This window comes from Caenorhabditis elegans, chromosome V (genome assembly GCF_000002985.6).
Source record: "Caenorhabditis elegans chromosome V".
Classification (NCBI taxonomy): Eukaryota; Metazoa; Nematoda; class Chromadorea; order Rhabditida; family Rhabditidae; genus Caenorhabditis; species Caenorhabditis elegans.
This window is the reverse complement of record NC_003283.11, coordinates 15,687,910-15,703,799: the sequence shown is the minus strand read 5'-3', so window position 1 is coordinate 15,703,799 and position 15,890 is coordinate 15,687,910. Positions and strand designations below refer to the sequence as shown.

The window sequence follows — 15,890 nt, the reverse complement described above, 5'->3', positions numbered from 1 at the left end:
AGTGATTGAAATGGAAATCTTCTCTTGTCGGGTTTCATTTGGATTTTGAACTTGCTAAAAAATTTCACCTTTTCGGGTAACGTTCTCGTGAACATGGACTGTGAACAGGTGGTAAATAAATACGCTAGTAGGCACGCAGGCAGGCTGTGGCAAGCCTACATTCAAACACCATCTATGGTAGAATCAACTTAGAAATGTGAGAGCTAATTTGCTGAAAATCCTGAAAGTTTCTATAATTTTTTCTTTTTATATTTTCAGAGAGCTTATTTTAAGGGAGTTTAAATCCCAAAATGCTTTGTAAATTATATTTTTATTAGATTTTTCCAGAAAAATTGAACAACTGCATATCTTGCAAATTGCAAGTTTACTTCGAAAAAAATTGAACTCTTCTGGCTTCAGATTCAATTTTTAAAATACTTTCTGCTATTAATTATTTCAGATAATTTGAATTCATTTCCCACATCACGTTCAAGAAGGCTTTTTTTCTTTTAGCCCAATCTCCAACCATTTTTTTCAATCCAATCAACATTTGTAGCACTACAGTGTAGTCAGTGTGTGTCAATCTGTTCCCTTTCTCTAAAGAAAACATCACAGTCCATTGTTCCGCACAGTTGATTTACTTGTGTATTTACTTTCAGTGCCTATCCTATTTGTAGTGCACAAATGAGAGCATTTTTATAAATGAAAAGAGTCTTCTAGTTCAAGGTATTTTGGTCAAATTACATGTTTCAATTTTCAAACAGTATAAGTTTCAATTTTTGAACATTTTAGATTTTCAATTCCTAATATTTTTTATTTACATTTCACAAATCACTCGCTACTCGGGAAACATCGCAGTTAGTGAAATATGAGAAAAAATTAGACTTTTCCAACACGGGATGCTCGCAATATTTAATTTTCCAATGAAAAGTTGCTCTTTAATCTGGTGAAAAAAAATTTTAGACTATGCTGCCTTACGGCTTATGCATAATTTTTTATTTTTTATTCATAATCTCTTCCTTAGTAGCCCACATAACTTATTTTTATTTCTTGTTTCAAGGTTTTAAAATCTGGTTTATTTTATATCAATTTTGCCAAAAATTTTCAAATCCTTGCATATTAAATTCAAAAGTGATCAATGATGTTATCAATAGGGAAACCATATGACGAGGCGAAAGGTGATAAAATGATCTGATTATTGTATTATTGAGTGGTGGCCGCCGTATTTTCACTTTGTTTCACTTCAGCCAACTTGAATTGTTAGTATCTTTTTATAGATTTTTCTTACTATTGATTGTTCATTTATTAAATAGAACTTATTATACCTGAATAAATAACATTTTCATGTTTCTTATGACATTTAGCTAATTCCACTTTGGATTATCCGTCTTTCTATTTTTCAACAAACTCATTTCCCTAATATTTTTATCATCACACATTTTCAACTTTCTTTTCAGAAAAATGCCTTCCCCAACTCATTTATTAAACAATTTCGAAAGTTCTTCTTCCCAAGGACCACCTTCATATTGTCTGATTTGTTGTGAAGTTGCTGATGGACATCATTTTGGAGCAGCAGCATGTAGGCAAGTTTTTTGTATGTTCCTGTAATATATCTACAGTAACCCAACTGTAAACGTGTTAAATATTCACAAAACGTGTACCTTGTGAGCAGAAGAAGCGCTGACAAAAAATATGTGGGCGGACCTCGGTCGATGTCGGCTGCAAATTTACTTTTTTTTCTCAAATAAATTTAACGATTATGTTTCAGAGCCTGCGCTGCATTCTTCCGACGCACAGTCCAACTGAATAAGGTCCACGATTGTCCGAAAAATGGTCAATGTTTTATCTTATCAAGTGAGTATCTATAACTACACCACTACAATTTGTATGGTCCGAACTACACATATTCAGATGTGCGTAACATGTGTAGAGCCTGTAGGTACGAGAAATGTCTCGAAGTGGGAATGCAACGATCATCTGTACAACAGAAACGTGATCAACTGGGGAGGCGAGACGGTTTACCGACGAACCGTGAAGAACCAGTTCTGGACACTATGCGGAGGGCGTATGAAAAGTTACTAGTTGTCAGGAAGAAGGTTCATAACCGGCAGGAGGTAGGGGTGATTTTATACGGATATTTGGATATTGTTAAAGGATGAAATCTGAACTTATGCTTTACATTTTTTTAATTAAAAAATACTCACAGTGAGGGTCGAACCCCCTAACTTTGTGTACAAGAAAACTCCCACTGCGCCGTTTGGGAAATTAAAAAAAAAAAAACTTTAAGAACCTCGAACATAAATTACAGAGTTTCATTTCGAAATTTTCAAAAAAATTACCAAAAGCTTAAAACTTTTTTCCAGAACCAACTTCCCCGAGCCATCAGTTTCAACGAGCTTCAAGTAGTGTATCAAAATGAGATGACTGTAATTTATCAATTCCTTTGCGAAGCATTTCCCGAGTACTCTGAGCTCCTTCCAGACACAAAACGATCGCTTTTTAAGAATTTTTTCCTACCATTCACACTTTTGGAGAGCTCATATTATGGATATTTGACGAGTAAGTTCCACTTTTTAGATAAAAATTAAAATTAAATCAAAAACTGAAATTTCAGAGCAAGAAAATGTGATGCTCATTCCTTCGGGCGACTACGTTGATTTGGCTCATCTAGAGTCATATTTCAACAATAATCATCACACGTTTTCTCAAAAAGACACTATTTCGATGTTTGCTCAGCAATTTCGAATGCTCCACACTTCTATAACTGTTCCGTTGAGTGCTGAAAATGTAGATGTTAATGAGTTTCTAGCTCTAGCGGCTATAATTCTCTGGGAATCCGATTTAGAAGTAGAAGCCGATCGGAAGAATGTTCAAGAGGAAGCTGTGAAGATTAAGAGCGCTATTATCAAGGATCTACTTTTTCACTATCAATCTATAAATGTATACGCTGACGTGGCAATGAGGCTTGGCGCTGTTTTGTCCATACTTCCTTCAATTCAGGTTTGCTGCTCGCGGAGCAACAATTTTTTGATTATAAGCTCAAAAGTTGTTTCAGAGAGCCAGTCACCGTTTCCACGAGTATATGGAAATCAAAAATCTGCTCAATTTGTATGCTCTGCCCAAGAATCTCTACGACATGTTCTCGCCAACTTCCTGAATTTTAATGTTTTTTTTAAATTTATTTTCTTAGTGTACAATAAACAAGTATTATTTTTATTTGTCTATAAAATTAAAACTTTTGTTAGAATTGTCCTGAAAAGCAGAAGTGGGGAATAAGAAGAAGAAATGTGCCGAATAAATGTACCGAACAATGCGACTTTGCAGTTGAGCAACTTTTTGAAATTTTTAATCAAAAGTAATGCTATTTTCAGAAAAAATAACTTTGGCAAATCCATAAGAAGGAGAGGATTTCGCAAATTCTGTTAATGCGCTCTGGTGGAGCATGCTCAGTTTAAAAAAAAGAGTATAATTTCGGAAAGCTGTGCAAACACGCCATGCAATTTTATAATTTTCAATAGGCACACGAGGTATAAAAGCATGCCACAACCATTGTTTTTCAAGAGTTTGTTGAGTTCTGAAATAACATCAGATTAAGCTGGAGTCCGATTTGCCTTTATGACTAATGAGCCTCGTGAATATATAATATATTGTCTCGTTAGCTCTCAGAGTGTTTGATCATATTCAAAACGTGTGTAATGAGTTCTATTTGGCAGACACATCACACAACAAATCTACCTCCAACTTTTTGATCTTACAAACTTATTTCTGCTTTTTTTAGTCTCTATATAGTCTAATCCAAGGGATTTTGTGAAGCTCAAAAATTCAAAAATCTCAGAATATTGTTATTCTTGTTTTTTTTAAATCCATTTGAAAACAGGTGCAGTTGCAGATGATAATTAATTATTCATTTATTTCAGAAACATGTTCACCCTAGCTCGTGTGTTGAACAATATTGGAAGCGCTTCATCCAATGAACCGATTCCATATTGTTTGATTTGTAGTGAGGTTGCTGATGGGAATCATTTTGGAGTAGCTGCAGCGTGTAGGTGAGTAACTTTTTCAAAAATTTTGAAATTCGTGAAATTTTCAGAGCTTGCGCTGCATTTTTCCGCCGCACAGTCCAACACAATAAGATCCACGAGTGTGGGAGAAATGGGCAATGCTTTTTCCTATCATGCAAGTTTTTATTGGTCGGGTTTCAAATATCACCACTAAGTTCAGACGCACGGAGCATGTGTAAAGCCTGCAGGTACGGTAAGTGCCTTGAAATGGGAATGCAACGATCATCGGTGCAACAGAGACGTGAACAACTCGGGAAACGTCTGAATATCTCTGATGATCGTGGAAAGCCAGTGCTTAATAAGTTGCGAAGAGCGTACGAAATGTTAATTTTAAACAGGAAACACGTGCATAATAGGCGGGAGGTAAGGACTGTTTAATTGTTCATATGAAATACTGATACCTGATCAGTGAACCATTTCAGAACCAAGCACCCCGAGCCATCGGCTTTAACGAGCTTCCAATCGTGTTTCAAAACGAGTCGACAAGCATATATCAGTTCCTCTGGGAAGCATTTCCCGAGTACTCCATGCTTCTTCCAGACACAAAACTCGCATTTTTCAAAAATTTCTTCTTGTCGTTCTGTCTATTTGAGAGCTCGTTTAATGGATGTTCAGCAAGTATGTTTTTTTTTCAGCCATAATTTTTTCATTCCATATCTAAATTTTCAGAGCAAAAAAATGTGATGCTCATTCCATCCGGTGACTACATCGATTTGGCTCATTCTGAATCGTTTTTCACCAACGATCATCAAACTTTCACTGAAAGAGACAATATTGAAATACTCGCTCAAAGGCTAAAATTAATACAATCATCTATAACTGTTCCGTTGAGTGCTGAAAATGTAGATATCTATGAGTTCCTCGCGCTTGCGGGTATCATTCTCTTGGAATCGGATTCTGAGTCAGAAGCCGATTTTCAAGAAGAAGCTGTGAAGATTAAGAGCAATATCATCAAGGATCTACTTTTTCACTATCAATGTATAAATATTTATGATGACGCAGCAATGAGGCTTGGCGCAGTTTTGTCCATACTTCCATCAATTCAAGTTTGTTGCTCGCGGAGCAACAATTTTTTGATTATAAACTCTAAAGATGTTTCAGAGAGCCAGTCACCGTTTTCACGAATACATGGAAATCAAAAATATGCTCAATTTGTACGCTCTTCCCAAGAATCTTTACGACATGTTCTCGCCAACTTCATAAAATTTATTTGTAAATTTGTTTCTATTTGATTTTTTTTAAATAGTTATACTGTAAATTTTTGATTCCAGTAGTATTAATAAAAATGTACAAAACTTTGGCAGCCACTTTTGCCGAGTACCTCAGAGCGCATTTGCAATTTCTATAACTGTTTTTTTTAGTTTGATCTACGAAAATGCGCTGATAATCTCTAGCTGTAAATTAACTATTATTTTTAATAATACATCAATAGTACCACGCCGTTGGCTAGACCGGAAATTAAAATGCACAGTTTTTCATATTTCCTTCAGATTTTTTTCATCACCATGATATTGTCTCATCAAGCTGTAAGTTACTCAGAAAACATTCTAAAATTTCCCAATGTATCAGCAATTTGTCGTCTCCGCAATCACCTTTATTGTGAGTTTTTGTAAAACGTAGTTGATAGAAGGTACTGTAAACTGCTCCAATTTCAGGTATCATTAATAGGTATCCTCTCAAATATAGTTTTAGTCCTTGCAATCCGTAAAACGTACTCCATGAATGGCTCTTTTGGGATAATCACTAAAAACCAAGCAATTTGTAATATCCTGACCTGTGCAATATTTCTAGTGTATGTTTTCCCTTTACAAGTTAGGTAGGTGTTACAGGAAAACAATTTAAAATAGTTTTTTTTCTAAAGATACTCACCTCCTATGATTCACATCTCACATTATGTTGGAAACACTTGCATGACAATTTACGAGATTTCGAATTTATCTCATTTATTGATTGCTCTCAATCGATTCTGCGTGCTATTTTTTCAGCATCGATATGAGCAACTTTTCAGGTAATTTTGAGCAATAAGTGGTGCGGGCGATATGGGGGAGGCACGTGGTGTCAGGCAGTACCATTTGATCTACAAAATGCGGGATTTTTTTGCCCAGGAAAGTGCGGCGTCGGCACGCTGTTAACCATGCAAAATCGGTTTAGAAATCGGCGTCTAAATTATCGCAAATCTCGCAGGTCAAACCGAAATGTGACACTCTGACACCACGTGTGGAGAGCGTAAAAAACGTCTATCTTCCGTGGGTGCCTAAAACAGCAAGTTAGTAACACATATTCGTGCACCAGACATCTCCCGGGTTCCGCCACAAGATGCGCTGTCTTGAAACCCTGCAGATGTCGGGCGCTAGCCGTAGTCACATTTCTCTCTTCCAGTAACCCGAACACAGTAATCATGCGGAATTACTTGTGGATAACTTGTATTATATTTTGTGCAGTCTGCTATGAGTTCTCCAAGTGCTTCCTCAAATACAACCCCAACCACTGGTCATTCGAATTTGAGAATTCGGATTTTTGCGATTCTCTGATCTGGTATTCGGATTTCCTTTTCAACACGGGAATCGATATAATCACTTTGTTTCTGAATTTACTGACTGCTTACAAAGGAAGAAAACAGTCACGAGTTCTGATAAATGCGGCCGGATTGAAAGTTTCCGCGATTCAACGGAGAAGAGAATGGAATTTTGTGAAGCAGACCTGTTTTCAAGGCTTATCGATATTTACAGGCCAGGTTGCTTTTTATTTTGTGGCTCCAGTCATTGATGCAGACTGGGTCATTGCTCAATTTATTGCTGCTACTTTTTGGGTGTTTATCCATGCCGCAGAGGGGTGAGTTTCAGGCCTACCTGAGTGCCTACAGGTCATATCACAGTTGCTTTCCAAACAATTTCAGAGGAATAATTTTGGCGTCTAATGGAGAACTGAGAGCTGCTTTTAAGAAAGGTATCAGCCAATTTATTCATTTCACTTAATTTGTTTTCAATTCAGAATCCACTGCAGTTTTCGTGATTGTTCGGAGGGTGTCGGTTTTGTAATTTTTTTGGTATTCTTCTCCACGAGAAGTTTTTGATGAATTTATCAAAAACTTTTTCGGAAAACACATTTTAATAGAAAATTAATGAATATCTCACCCAGCAATAAGATTTTTTTCACTAGAAGCTATAATTTTTCTGAAATTAATATATAAAAATTCCCTTAAAAATGGGAAATTCTCAAAAAATACAGCAACGTTTCTGAAAAATCAATAAATTTTTAAAAGAAGTTCAATTTCCAATGTAAATATGAATTATCCGAAAAAAAATCATAAATATACAAAACAATTGAATTTTCAAAAAAATCGATAGATTTTCAGAAAACTACATTTTTAAGAAAAGAGGTGATTGTAGAAAGACAAGTGCTAGGCAGGCACGTAGGCAGGCAGGCGGCAGGCAAGCAGGCACGTAGGGAGAAATATTCTTATTTTCGTTTAGATGATTTGTTTCAAAATTACATGTATTAACATATTAATTTTTAAAAATTCCGTGAATACGAGTTATACATTAAAAGATTCCATTTATTTTCTGATTTTGCTTCTGCACCTTCTGAGACGAATTTTCTTTACTATTATTTTTCTCGATGTCCAAACAAGTATCATATACGAGTTGTTTCCCTCTAAAATCTGGTGCAAGACATTGGAAAGTCATGCAAAGGTATTGAAAACCGTCATAAGCCTTGTTGGTGACATTGTACAAGGATAGGAGGTCAGTGAGCCGAGAAGGTGCGGATTTTTGGCATGTTGACTGACAATATTGGAGCAATGCAGAGCAGTAACGCTTTTGATGTCGGGATAGTGTCTCCTTAGCTTTTTCAGATAGCTCATCGGAAATTGCTGAACAATTTTTTTTAGAAAATTGAAATGCGAATTCCAGCCAAAATTGTTTGAAAAAAATATTTTTATTTTCAAAAAATATTTTTAAAAGGAAATTGTAAACGTTAATTTCTCGCCAAATTGTTCTTAAAATTGAGTATGGCAATTGTTCTAAAAGCTAAAGTATTAAATTCAAGGAAATTCAAATTTTTGCGCAAATTAAAAACATTAAAAAAAAACTATCCCGAAATTTGAATTTTAAATTTGAAAAGTTTCGGCGAGAAATAATAAAAATATCGTTTTAAAAAGTTTGGTAAAAATTGCACATTTTAATTTTTGAAACAAATTTTTGTCAGGAAATTAAAATTAAAATTTTTTACAAATTGATGCGAGAAATTCAAACAAAAATCTTGCAAAAAAATATGGCCGGGAAGTCCAAATTTTAATTTTTCAACAAAAATTGGTATTAATTTTTTTTGCATTTTTTTGTCAAATAGTTTCGACTGAAAACTTTTTTAAATGTTCAAAAAATCTTTGGTGCCAAATTAAAATTTCAATTTTTAAACAATTTTTCGCCGAAATTTTAATTTTGATTTTGAAAAGTTTTGTCTTGAACGAAGTTATAACCTTAAAAAATTGGGCAGGAGGTTCAAACTTAAATTTTTCAAAACATATCTTGGCGAAAAAATTTCAACTCAAATCTGTGTTTTAAGCAATTTTTCCTTCATTTTTGCTATGCAGAACTCACCAGGATTGCAAAAGAAAATCAGCGCCAATAGAATGCACTCCTCATTTGTAATATTCAACTCTATAAACTTATAAAGCACCATGCAAGATGTCTGATCCAAAAGCGCCGGAGTCTTTTCGAATATTCTACGAAATATCGGCAGGTAGACATCTTCACCGCTTGGAGTTACCAAATATGCTCTTTTTGCAGTGAAGCATCGCATTGCTTCAGTCATACATCCCATGCGTAGAGCATTGTATTTGAAAAGGATTACTTTGTCATTCAAACTCAACTTATTTATGAACTCGAAATCCATAAAATAGGAAATCCTCGCATGGATCCCCAAGAATGCCCAGTCATGGGAATCGGTGACGGTGTGAGGTGTCCGCTTTTTCATTTTCATCACATTCGAGTTTTTTAGAACATCCACTAAAGAAGGGTCCTCATTTGAGTAGTAGTTGATGAATTTTGTGTAGTTTTTCCCATCTTTTATTGTTAGCTCTTTTAAAAGGAGCTCCAGCTTCTGATCGAGATTATTAAAATTTTGAGCAAGTTGTCCCCGGAATGAGTAAAATGTCATGCCAAAGTTCAGGCATTTTTGAAAACGACAAGCTCGGCATTTCCGTTGAGCAATTGAGCACTGATTGTCCTTCTTGCAGTTGTAGCTCAATTTTTTCTCAGCAGATCTTCGGAAAAACATCTTGCACGCGGAGCAAGTCAATGCCTATAAAAGAAAAATTACCAAAAATATAACGATTCAAATTTTTTAAAATAAAATGTAATTTCTTTAAAAATTATTTTGCTTCCGAAATATAGATTTTTTTCACATTCATTTTCCCAACTTTCCCAGGGTAATATTTTGAAAGTTTAAGAAAAAGTTTTGGTAATTTGTCAAAAATTTAAAAACTTTAACTTTTTGAGCTATTTTCAGAATTTTCAAAACGAAGTTAAAATATAAAATTAATTTTTAAAAATCGGATTTTTTGGTCGTTTATTAAAACTAAAAGTGAGAAAAAATTAATACATTTTATTGTAAAATTTTAATATTGAAATATTTTTTTCCACTAAACTAATTTTAACTCACCCCATAATTCATCCCCAACGCCGATCCAAAACATATCACACACTTTTCTCTTACAAGAACACTTTCCTCGGTCTTGAAATTAGCAATACTTGCGTAGTTAGTCATAATTGAAGCCTGAAAACTCAGAGAGCAAGTGCCAACTCCGGCTCTTTTATATATAGAATTTTGGAGGAGGAAGTGAGGCAGAGATCTTTAACACAATATGTTATGCTTTTGATACTTTGATCACGGGATTTGCAGCAGAAATCACAAATGTAAAGTCGTTTCTTTTAAATACGCATGAAAGTGAAGTGCATTCTTATGCACTGACACATAAGTTCTGATCTATTGATAACTTGGTAAAGATTTATCAGCTGGAGTTGTCTAGTGATCTTCCGATTTTATGCACAAAATTTTTGATTTTTTGAAATGCTCCAATTTTACCGTTGATCATAGAGTTATGGAGACTTTAGGAAATTTTGTTAGAAGAGAATTCCCTAGATATATGTATTATAGAAAAAATACAATCGCACAAAAATAAACAACGACGCAACGACACTCCGCTATTTTTAAGCCCCTCCCACGATTTCATTTGCACTGAAATGTGGCGGCCGCAGTGCAAATGAAATCGTGGGAGGGGCTTAAAAATAGCGGAGTGTCGTTGCGTCGTTGTTTATTTTTGTGCGATCGTATTTTTTCTATAATAGTTTCTTGCAAAACTCACAAAATCCTGAAAAAATGAATTTTGTAATTTTTGAAAAATTGATAGCTTTGAAAATTGCCGGTTGCCGGAAGTTTTCAATAGCACCCCAGTATGATTACTCCAAATTTTTTTATTAGCAAAAAAATTGAAAGAAATCAAAAACAATTGTCATGTGTATGATTAAGTATGATGTGAGTTCTAAAAGGTAAACATATCGTATTATTACACGGTGTCAAAAAAAAAAAACATCCTGCGTCATTCTCTTGAACTTGGATCGGAACATTGAAGCATCATGTTCAAATAGTTTGAATTATCAACCGACTTGTTCACTATTCCAAAAAGTGATAAAAGCTCTGCGAATCGAGTTGGTGCAGATTTCGAATATTCCAGCTGGCAAAAACGAAGCAAAGCAGAGCAGTAGGTTTGTTGATGTGAGGATAAAACGAATTTTGTTTTGTCGCATAGATCACTCGTGCTATAGAGATTAAAATTTCAAAAAATTATAAAATTAGATTTTCAAAAACCAAAACTTACAGGTGTTACAAAACATGAGCAGTGTTAGAAGAAAATACTCTTCTTGTTTGATTTTCAATTCTGTAAACTTGGCGATCACTTGTCCCGACACTTGATTCAGAACAGCTGTAGAACTTCCACAAAGATTATACATTTCAGATGGAAAAATATCAGCATCATTCGGAAATGTTAATTTCGATTTGTTTTTGTTTTATGAGCACATGGCTAGTGCTAAGCATCCAGCTCTCAAAATATTATATTTAAACAGTGTATTTTTGTCAATCTAGGTCTCGAATAAAGTTGAAATCGAGAAAATAGGATATTCGAGTGTAAGACAACATATTTCAGTTTTGTTGAACGTTAATTTTAGTCTCGGATGTCTGGAAAAAAATATATGAGTGCTGTTGAAATTGCAGAATTTTAGCAAACCCTTTTTACAAATTTCATGATAATTTTATCATGTAATATCTCGGACAAGCTCGGATCCTCCAAAGAATAGAAGTTTATAAATTTTAAATAATTTCGAGCGTTTTTAAATTTCAAATCATCCAACAACTTGACAAAGTTATAATCAGACTGATTGCCAATATTAACTATTTGATCATTTGAAGGAGCTAGCTTCATTCCTAAATTCAAGCATTTTTGGAATCGACAGGCTCGGCATTTTGGGTGAGTTTTGAAGTGGATAGTGCAAATTTGGATACGTTTGCATCGAAATAACAGTTTTTTGTACACTGTTCTGTGGAAAAACATTTTGCAAGCAAAACAAGACATCGCCTAAAATTCGAAATTTTTGTGGTTTGATCTACATGTCATCAAGCAGTTTTCGAGGTCATCAAGCAGTTTTCGAGACTTACGCCATAGTTTCTATTGGTTGCACGTCCAGAGCATACCAAGCAATGCATAATGTCAAACTCAAATTGTAGTTTTTTTTCAAAACTGGAAAAAAAACTAAAAAAAGTGAGTAAACGTGAAAAGTTTTTTTTTTTTCAAAATGAAGAATTTGAAGCACAAGCGAGATCACATTCAGTCATCACCCAGACAGAAAAGTATATGGCACGAGTATGAAATATCTTAAAAATAAATGAATTACGTATGTATTTTGGATCAGAAAGTTCAAAAAATGTTCTCTATTCATAAAGTTGATATATAGTTTGATCCAAAAAAATTTTCTCGTCATAAGTTAGAATTGGAAAACCTTAAGATTCGCACCATCTCTTATACCTAATTTTAGAAACACAAACAATTCTTAATTTTTTTTATTAATAAAAACCAGTAAACGTTTGAAAAACAGACAAAAAAAATTCATTATGACAATGTATGAGAGAAAATATCTTGCATTAGCCGTTTAAAATTAAATTTTGGATTATAACATTGCACCATCATGCTCAAAAAGCTCATGTTATTCACAGATTTGTTAACTATTCCAAAAACTGATAGAAGCTCTGTGAACCGAGTTGGTGCAGATTTTGAATATTTCAGCTGGCAATAACGGAACAAGGCAGAGCAGTAAACCTGTTGGTGGGATGATAGAATGAGTTTTGTCTTGTGGGAGAAGTTATTGGTTATTGCTGTAAATTAAAGATTATGAAATGTGAAAACTAGTTAAATGATATTTTCAAAAAAAAAACAATTTCTAAAACTGAAACTTACATGCATTGCAAAACATGACCAATAATAGCAGCAGATACTCTTCTTGTCTGATTTCCAATTCGATAAACTTGGCGATGACTTGCCCCGACACTTGATTCAGAACAGCTGTAGAACTTCCACAAAGATTATACATTTCAGATGGAAAAATATCAACATCGTTTGGAAATGTTAACTTTGGTTTGTTTTCACTGTATGCACACATGGCAAGTGCTAAGCACCCTGCTCGCGAGACATTATACTTGAACAGTGTATTCTTGTCGCTGGAATCTAGTTCTCGAATAAAGTTGAAATCTAGAAAATAAGATATTCGAGAGTATGCCAGCATATTCGACCATTGGTCGACGTCGTTGAGTGTCTCGGGTGTCTGAAAATATATATGTTACTCAAGCTTAGGCATTGGGATTCTTTTCTAGTTAGATCCGCTCTATTTCTTCTGCTAATCTGAAATAAAACTTATCGAAAAATGAGCAACTAACCCTTCTCACAAGTTTCATAATACTTCTATCCTCTATAATATCCTTCAAGCTCGGATCCTCCAACGAATAGAAATCAATAAAATTTGAATAGTTTTTATCATTTTTCACAATCAAATCATTCAATAATTTGTCAAAATTGTAATCTTCGTAGTTGCCAATACTAACTATTCTATCATTCTTGGAAGCTGCTTTCATGCCAATGTTCAAGCATTTTTGGAATCGACAAGCACGGCACTTCGGGTGAGTTTTGTAGTGGATAGTGCAATTTTTAAAGTATTTGCAATTGAATAACATATTTTTGAAAACAGTTCTACGGAAGAACATTTTGCAGGCAAAACACGACATTACCTGGAATGAGAAGTTTTGAGGTTTTTTAGCATAATGTTTACTTACTCCATAGTTTCTATTGAATGCACGTGCTGAGCATACCAAGCAATTCATAAAGCCAAACTCCAGTTACGGAACTTAATAATTTTTATATGGGGTAAGTTAATCAATATTTCAAAAAATGCAACAGGTATTTCTGGAAAAAAAGATTCACAAGTTTTGATTAACGCATGCAAAAACGAAATGGTTTAAAGATAAGTTATGGGATGCAAGATTGACACATCATGTTCAGAGAGTTTAAATCTAGATTATTTTTCAGCAAAACTTATGTGTAGAGTGAGATAACTATATAATAGAAGAATTATAGAGTTGGAGAAAATAAAGCTTTTCTTAACACTGGAGATGACAAAAATAAGAAAAAGTGTAAATAAGAGAATCACTTTCAAATATTAATGCTAGATGTTCAGTTGTAAATCACAAATAGGTGCGTACTTTGTTCAAAAGCTGGATTTAGCCAAAACTTAGAATTAATCAGGCGTCAAGTAGACGCTTACTTGGTTTGACTTTGTGGTCTCAGATGCCTGCTCTTTTTATTAGCCAATATATGTTAAAACAATGGACGAATATAAGGCCTGACAGTTTTTTTAACAAAAAAGTAAGCAATTTTATATTATTATGGAATAAAACATTATAATAATGAATTAGAAAAAAGATCTTGCATAATCCGTTTAAATTGAAATTTCGGCTCACAAAATTGTAGCATCATGCTCAAATTGTTCATATTGTCCACCGATTTGTTGACAATTCCAAAAAGTGATAAAAGTTCCGTGAACCGAGTTGGTGCAGATTTTGAATAATTTATCTGGCAATAACGGAACAAAGCAGAGCAAAAAGCTTGTTGGTGGGAAGATAAAGCGAGTTTCGTTTTGTCAGAGAAGTCATTCGATATTGCTGTAAAAGTAAGATTAAGGAATGTGAAAACTTGTTAAATGGTATTTTTCAAAAAAAAATTCGAACATTTCAAAACCGGAAACTTACATGGATTGCAAAACATGACCAATATAAGAAGTAAGTACTCCTCATCTTTGATTTTCAATTCAACAAACTTGGCGATCACTTGTCCCGACACTTGATTCAGAACAGCTGTAGAACTTCCACAAAGATTATACATTTCAGATGGAAAAGCATCAACATCGTTTGGAAATGTTAACTTCGGTTTGTTTTCATTGAATGCGCACTTGGCAAGTGCTAGGCACCCAGCTCGCGAGATATTATACTTGAAAAGTGTATTTTTGTCACTGGAATCTAGATCTCGAATAAAGTTGAAATCTAGAAAATATGATATTCGAGAATATGCCATCATAATTGACCATTGGTCGACGTCGTTGAGTGTCTTGGGTGTCTAGAAGTATATTTTATTTGAAGGTATAGTTGTGAAAAATTGTTATTTTTTTCTAAATTGTTCTGTGTTTTCAATATTCGCAACAAAAATCAATTTGGCTTAACCATTTTCACATTCCCGCCCAAATTTATTCATTATTTGTCAAATTCGCACATACTTATGAAAAATGTTTTAAAAATAAAAGATACATTTTCGGTTTTCAAACCAATTTAAGAGTTTCAGTAAGTTTCTTTTGGGCTAAAACTTATAAAATTTTTCTTTGATACCTTTTTTCAAAAATATTTTTTCTATTTTTCAGAAATTGTTCCGCAAGAAACAGAAGTGTCGATTTTTGGTAAATTGTGAAGTATCAAGTATCAAAAAAAAATATTCCCACCCAGAAAACGAAAAAACTAAGAAACTAGGAATTCATAATTTTAGTTTTTTTCCAAAATAGTTTTTTTTTATTTTATTGTAAAATTCACTGTAAAAGTAATTGACATTAAAGTATACTTTAAAAAAAAAAACTCACCCTCTTCACAAGTTTCATAATACCTCTATCCTTTAAAATATCCGCCAAGCTCGGGTCCTCCAATGAATAGAAATTGACAAAATGTGAATAGTTTTTATCATTTTTAAATTTCAAATCATCTAACAACTTGGCATAGCTATAGTCAGATTGATTTCCAATGCTGACTATTCCATCATTCAACGGAGCAAGTGTCATTCCGACGATCAAACATTTCTGGAATCGGCATGCACGACATTTTGGAAATATTTTGAAGTGGATTGTGCAATTTTGGATACGTTTGCATCTAAACAGCAGGTTTTTGTAGACTGTTCTATGGAAGAACATTTTGCAAGCAAAACAAGACATCGCCTGGAATGTTTAAAAGCTAAAAAATGTTATATCGAGATAGTTCAAGTAAGAAAAAGTGAATAATTTGAATTTTAAATAACTTACTCCATAATTCCGATTAGTAGCACGTCCTGAGCATACCACACAATTCATAATATCAAATTTGAAGTGATATGGAGATTTTGTCGAAACTGAGAAGGAAAACGAGAAGAGGGAAGAGAGTACTCAGCAAGAGTAGGGATTCAGTTGAAAATAGGAAAAGTTGCATATTTTGTTCTCGAAACCTCAAAGATCAAAC

The 15,890-nt window shown here is 33.9% G+C and overlaps 6 protein-coding genes and 1 pseudogene across 7 annotated transcripts; 3 read left to right on the top strand and 4 right to left on the bottom strand.

Moving 5' to 3' along the window:
• Positions 1–1,436: 1,436 nt before the first annotated feature.
• Positions 1,437–3,194, top strand: nhr-53 (Nuclear hormone receptor family member nhr-53). The gene is made up of 6 exons (NM_171556.5): positions 1,437–1,562; positions 1,748–1,833; positions 1,891–2,093; positions 2,343–2,538; positions 2,594–2,979; positions 3,035–3,194. The coding sequence occupies exons 1-6, from the start codon at positions 1,441–1,443 to the stop codon at positions 3,134–3,136; spliced, it is 1,095 nt and encodes a 364-aa protein (NP_741644.1). The 5' UTR covers positions 1,437–1,440; the 3' UTR covers positions 3,137–3,194.
• Positions 3,195–3,900: 706 nt separating this feature from the next.
• nhr-199 (Nuclear hormone receptor family member nhr-199) lies at positions 3,901–5,272 on the top strand (the record flags this gene model as incomplete). Its single annotated transcript, NM_074504.1, has 4 exons — positions 3,901–4,025; positions 4,070–4,403; positions 4,463–4,658; positions 4,710–5,272. 4 exons carry the CDS (start codon positions 3,901–3,903, stop codon positions 5,270–5,272), a joined length of 1,218 nt encoding a protein of 405 aa, NP_506905.1.
• Positions 5,273–5,600: 328 nt separating this feature from the next.
• On the top strand, positions 5,601–7,015 carry srx-29 (7TM GPCR serpentine receptor class x (Srx) domain-containing protein; the record flags this gene model as incomplete). The annotated part of the gene is made up of 5 exons (NM_074503.2): positions 5,601–5,639; positions 5,696–5,856; positions 5,902–6,048; positions 6,420–6,872; positions 6,937–7,015. The coding sequence occupies 5 exons, from the start codon at positions 5,601–5,603 to the stop codon at positions 7,013–7,015; spliced, it is 879 nt and encodes a 292-aa protein (NP_506904.2).
• Positions 7,016–7,582: 567 nt separating this feature from the next.
• Positions 7,583–9,806, bottom strand: nhr-198 (Nuclear receptor domain-containing protein; the record flags this gene model as incomplete). The annotated part of the gene is made up of 3 exons (NM_074502.2): positions 7,583–7,911; positions 8,639–9,341; positions 9,702–9,806. The coding sequence occupies 3 exons, from the start codon at positions 9,804–9,806 to the stop codon at positions 7,583–7,585; spliced, it is 1,137 nt and encodes a 378-aa protein (NP_506903.2).
• An 832-nt stretch (positions 9,807–10,638) lies between these two features.
• On the bottom strand, positions 10,639–11,801 carry nhr-200 (annotated as a pseudogene). The gene is given in 5 exon segments: positions 10,639–10,858; positions 10,918–11,175; positions 11,177–11,276; positions 11,326–11,673; positions 11,754–11,801. Coding segments are annotated over 5 exon segments (974 nt in total).
• A 392-nt stretch (positions 11,802–12,193) lies between these two features.
• On the bottom strand, positions 12,194–13,548 carry nhr-268 (Nuclear hormone receptor family member nhr-268). The gene is made up of 4 exons (NM_074501.4): positions 13,419–13,548; positions 13,026–13,373; positions 12,550–12,913; positions 12,194–12,467 (listed from the first exon to the last, which is right to left on the bottom strand). The coding sequence occupies exons 1-4, from the start codon at positions 13,464–13,466 to the stop codon at positions 12,205–12,207; spliced, it is 1,023 nt and encodes a 340-aa protein (NP_506902.2). The 5' UTR covers positions 13,467–13,548; the 3' UTR covers positions 12,194–12,204.
• Positions 13,549–14,005: 457 nt separating this feature from the next.
• nhr-197 (Nuclear hormone receptor family member nhr-197) lies at positions 14,006–15,840 on the bottom strand. Its single transcript, NM_074500.3, has 4 exons — positions 15,698–15,840; positions 15,266–15,613; positions 14,391–14,754; positions 14,006–14,303 (listed from the first exon to the last, which is right to left on the bottom strand). Exons 1-4 carry the CDS (start codon positions 15,743–15,745, stop codon positions 14,041–14,043), a joined length of 1,023 nt encoding a protein of 340 aa, NP_506901.1. The 5' UTR covers positions 15,746–15,840; the 3' UTR covers positions 14,006–14,040.
• Between the last annotated feature and the right edge of the window lie 50 nt (positions 15,841–15,890).

Bases quoted from the DNA above. Each gene is read 5' to 3' on its own strand.
- nhr-268 (NM_074501.4), bottom strand. From the start codon at position 13,466: ATGAATTGCTTGGTATGCTCAGCACGTGCATTCAATAGAAACTATGGA. The intron at 13,374-13,418 runs GTAAGTAAACAT...TTCTCATTCCAG, and splicing joins CATTCAATAGAAACTATGGA to GTAATGTCGTGTTTTGCCTG. The intron at 12,914-13,025 runs GTTAGTTGCTCA...ATATATTTTCAG, and splicing joins TTATGAAACTTGTGAGAAGG to ACACCCGAGACACTCAACGA.
- nhr-53 (NM_171556.5), top strand. From the start codon at position 1,441: ATGCCTTCCCCAACTCATTTATTAAACAATTTCGAAAGTTCTTCTTCC. The intron at 2,094-2,342 runs GTAGGGGTGATT...ACTTTTTTCCAG, and splicing joins AGGTTCATAACCGGCAGGAG to AACCAACTTCCCCGAGCCAT. The intron at 2,539-2,593 runs GTAAGTTCCACT...CTGAAATTTCAG, and splicing joins ATATTATGGATATTTGACGA to AGCAAGAAAATGTGATGCTC.
- nhr-197 (NM_074500.3), bottom strand. From the start codon at position 15,745: ATGAATTGTGTGGTATGCTCAGGACGTGCTACTAATCGGAATTATGGA. The intron at 15,614-15,697 runs GTAAGTTATTTA...TAAACATTCCAG, and splicing joins CTACTAATCGGAATTATGGA to GCGATGTCTTGTTTTGCTTG. The intron at 14,755-15,265 runs GTGAGTTTTTTT...ATATACTTCTAG, and splicing joins TTATGAAACTTGTGAAGAGG to ACACCCAAGACACTCAACGA.